General features: G+C 42.2%; 1 protein-coding gene across 2 annotated transcripts in view; it reads left to right on the forward strand.

Annotated features, from left to right (window-relative positions):
• The window catches only part of PSTPIP2 (proline-serine-threonine phosphatase interacting protein 2), an 80,865-nt gene that overhangs the window by 48,423 nt on the left and 28,152 nt on the right, over positions 1-4,290 (forward strand). For both annotated transcript variants that reach the window (XM_040478932.1, XM_040478931.1), the window contains exon 4: positions 3,866-3,900. In XM_040478932.1, the coding sequence (XP_040334866.1) occupies positions 3,866-3,900 (35 nt within the window). The remainder of the gene's footprint in view (positions 1-3,865; positions 3,901-4,290) is intronic.

A 4,290-nucleotide genomic window follows, 5' to 3' on the forward strand; every position in this document is an offset into this window, starting at 1 on the left:
TATGTTATGTTATGTTATGTTATGTTATGTTATGTTATGTTATGTTATTTATATTTTATTATTTTTAAGTTGTTTTTAATAATTTTTTTACATTTTATTTTATTTTTGAGAGACAGAGAGAGACAGAGCACAAGCAGGGGAGGGGCAGAGAGAGACAAAGACAAAATTTGAAGCAGGCTCCAGGCTCTGAGCTGTCAGCACAGAGCCTGACACGGGGCTCGAACCCACAAACCATGAGATCATGATCTGAGCTGAAGTTGGAGGCTTAACTGACTGAGCCACTCAGGCATCCTATTTATTTATTTTTAAATGTTTATTTTTGAGAAAGAGAGAAAGCAGGCACGTGCGTGCGTGAGTGGGGGAGGGGCAGAGAGACAGTGGGACAGAGGATCCCAAGCAGGCTCTGTGCTGAAAGCAGAGAGCCAAACGCAGAGCTCGAACTCATGAACTGTGAAATCATGAACTGAGCCCTAGTCGGACGCTTAACCGACTCAGCCACCCAGGTACCCCTCAGGGGACAGATTTTAAAAGCATGAGTAGTTCATATTGATATTTCCAATTCTAAAATAACTTTACAGGGTTTTACTTATTTCCTTAATTTTATATTCATTTCACCTTGCACTGAAAATCTTGATTCCTGACAATATTAGCACAATTACTTGCTTTAGATGACCATTTATATTAAAATGTTTCAAAATAATATCAATGTTACTACTCATAATAATACTTCTGAATGAAGTTTAACATTTCCTTGAAGTTCCTTTTGATCTTAGAATGTATTTCACTGAGAATACTGTGTTCTGGGGTGCCTGGGCGGCTCAGTTGGTTAAGCATCTGACTCTTGATACCGGCTCAGGTCATGGTCTCATGTGTGAAATGTAACCAATTTTGTTTCAATTTTTTAAATTGAAATTTAAATTTATTTTCCCTATTTGGTTTAGTTTTATTTTTTGAACATGTAAAACATTTACGTGTTGACAGATCAAAACTGCATAGATTTAGGTATGTTTCTTTGTCATTCAAGCAGGGTTTAGATAATTTCAAGGAAGATTAGTGGGTCACTTGACCAAAACCCTTGTTTATTTGCAGAGAAAGCATAAGCTGTTTGGGAAGATACCCAAAAACTTGAGGTGATGTCATGAGAAAGAGCCATATTCTCTGACATTAACACTTCTTAGAAAAGGTATTTAGCAGAATGATTCTGATCCAAAATGGTATTTATTATATTCTTACACATTTGACTTATAACTTAGTAAATTCATAGAGAACACTATTCTCTCTGTTCTGTGATAAAGGCCAGTCAGTGTTCCTTCTAAGAGTATACCTCAGACAGGAAGATGCAACAAAAAATGAGGCCTGGGGACAGAGTGTCCAAAGTTGAAGGCCATTTAGGTGACTTCTGTTTCTGTCACCTCCAGAATGATCTTTAGGAAGGGGCCCTCGATAAGAGTGCAAGACTCTGCTTCTCTGTGGACTAGTTAGGATTTTTCGTCTTGTGGACCACATTGAGAGACTCAGGTGCCTAATGGGCTTGCTAGGATTTAAGGCCAAAGTGTTTATCGAAAGGGTGGTAGAGGGGCACCTGGGTGGCTCAGTTGGTTCAGCGTCTGACTTCGGCTCAGGTCATGATCTCATGGTTTGTGGGTTCAAGCCCCACATCGGGCTCTGCGCTGACAGCTCAGAGCCTGGAGCCTGCTTCTGATTCTGTGTCTCCCTCTCTCTCTGCCCCTCCCCCGCTAACGCTCTGTCTCTCTCAAAAATAAATAATAAACATTAAAAAGAATCTTAAAGGGTGGTAGAATATTTTCTTTTCCCACAGTGAAGGGGAACACTAGGGAGAAGAGGAGTCGGATATTGCTAGGCCACCACCCCCAAGGTTCAGATTCTCTCCGGTTGTCATGTCTTGAACAAGGGAAACAGCAATTAAGTGATGATGTGAGACAACAAAGCTAATGACAAACTAAAGAGAGATTGAGGCTGCCCTTCTTGTGGCCCTGCAGCCAGTTGCTTAGGGTGGGGGAAAAACTTTAGACCCTGAACAGATTATTTATGTGTAAGGCTGGGTTTCAGCTCCACGACTCCCAATTGAGAAAGCCTTCTGGTGGTGTCTGATGCCATATCTCTGCATTTCCCAGTAATTCCAGTAGTGTGCCTGCACTTCAGTGATGTTCATTTGTCCTTCTGGACCACTGGCACATTTGTTAGACATGGACACTTTCTAGTTCTATCCACACCATATCACGATAATTGTATCATAAGATGGGTAAAGAGAATGGAGAATGTGCAGTTATGTTTTCCTGCTTGATGTCTTTGTAATAATTGGAAGTGTTTGTGTGAGAAAAGGCATGCAGAAATAAGGATTCTTTCTTTGCAATGAACAGAGCAGGGGAAAGGAAATAGCTGAAAGAAACGGCCAGCTGGAAAAGACAAGGGGTTTTTCTTTGCAAAGTGGCAAAGCTTGCCACCTACAGGTATACATATAAGAAGTGATCCATGATGTTATGCTGTTGTGGTTTGGGGACCGTGAATTCACAAAGTTCTATTCCTACTTGAAAGGCTGGAGTGAGCGCAGTGAGATCTGCTTGCAGTGAAGGCAGCATGAGCAAGAACATCCCCAGGGCCATGTCACCTCACAAGGATGTTTCCTTTAGGAAGTGTAGGATGACAGACAACTAAAACCATGGGCCAGGGTGTCTCCAAGGGAGGAGGAGCCATGGGCTGTAAGAGGATGGGGGAGATGAGAGAAGGTATGAAAAATGAGTCATGGGCTTTCCCCACTGAAACTGTGAGGTAGTAAATGTGTGTTGTTTTAAACTGCTAAATTTGGGGTAGTTTGTTTTTTAGCAGTAGAACATTGAAACGATGTGTTTCATGTCTGTCCCTTCCTTTAGAGTCCAAGGTCTGGGACCAGTCTGTCTTTTTTTTTTTTTTTTTTTTTTTTAATATTTTTTTCAACGTTTATTTATTTTTGGGACAGAGAGAGACAGAGCATGAACGGGGGAGGGGCAGAGAGAGAGGGAGACACAGAATCGGAAACAGGCTCCAGGCTCTGAGCCATCAGCCCAGAGCCTGACGCGGGGCTCGAACTCACGCACCGCGAGATCGTGACCTGGCTGAAGTCGGACGCTTAACCGACTGTGCCACCCAGGCGCCCCATCCAGTCTGTCTTGTACCATGGAATCATTAACATCTGACACAACACCTGGCTCATGGTTTATGTTCAATGAACACATGATTGACAAATGAGTGAAAAAGAGGGAGATCAGGAGCCAGAGTTTGAACCCTTCCTTGTATCCTTATTTCTAATTATCACACTTTAAAGAAGTGGACTGGTATTCTTATGAGAAAGGGATCATAATTCCTATATAATCATTGGGAGAAATGAAACATAAGGAATTTGGGCATCTTGCTCTACCCAGGTGGACAGTGAAGAATTTATAATGCTTTGCCTGGGACTGAGAGAGCAAGAAAGAGGAAAACTGAACTGAAGAAATCTTGATCCTTCGCTGTCTTCCCAAGCTTACATGCAAAGATGAGTCTGCAGGCCATGACACGTGGGCGGAGAGAAGCATGCAGTGGCTTTATAATAAGATTGTACAGGGGCACGTGAGTGGCTCAGTTGGTCAAGTGTCTGACTCTTGTTTTCAGCTCAGGTTATGATCCCACAGTTTTGTGGGTTCGAGCCCCGCATTGGGCTCCTTGCTGGCAGCATGGAGCCTGTTTGCGATTCTCTGTCTCCCTCTCTCTCTGCACCTCCCCACTCACACTGTCTCTGTCTCTCTCAAAATAAATAAATAAACTTAAAAGAAAAAAAGATTGTACAACAATTTCCAGAATTGAAGTTATATATGTGCTTGTTTTTCAGCACCCTGAAGCAGGCCCTTGAAGTCTTCAAGAAGCGTAAGTGATTCTTTAAACTATATTTGCTGCCCTTGGACGGTTCTGGGGGTTTTACTTTGAACAGCCATCTCGTATTGGGTAAAAAAAAAAAAAGTTAGAGCAGCTCCCAAGGTGAGAAGTAGCTCTGCAGAGCTGAAATGAGCTGTAGAGCCCACCTTCCATGTGGAAGTCATGACGTGCATTTGACTTACTTTGAGCAGGGGTTCTCACACTTGAAATCCAGGGCAAGGCCTTCGCAATTTGGTCTTCAAGGGGTCCTGTCTGGGTCTTTTTGAAAAAAATTTTTTTATTAAAAATTTTTTTTATTAATTTATTTTATTTTTTGACAGAGAGAGAGAGAGACAGAGAGAAGGAGAGAGAGAGAGAGAGAGAGAGAGAGAGAGAGAGAAG

Source organism: Herpailurus yagouaroundi, unplaced genomic scaffold (assembly GCF_014898765.1).
Source record: "Herpailurus yagouaroundi ecotype Mexico unplaced genomic scaffold, PumYag 142, whole genome shotgun sequence".
Taxonomy (NCBI): domain Eukaryota; kingdom Metazoa; phylum Chordata; class Mammalia; order Carnivora; family Felidae; genus Herpailurus; species Herpailurus yagouaroundi.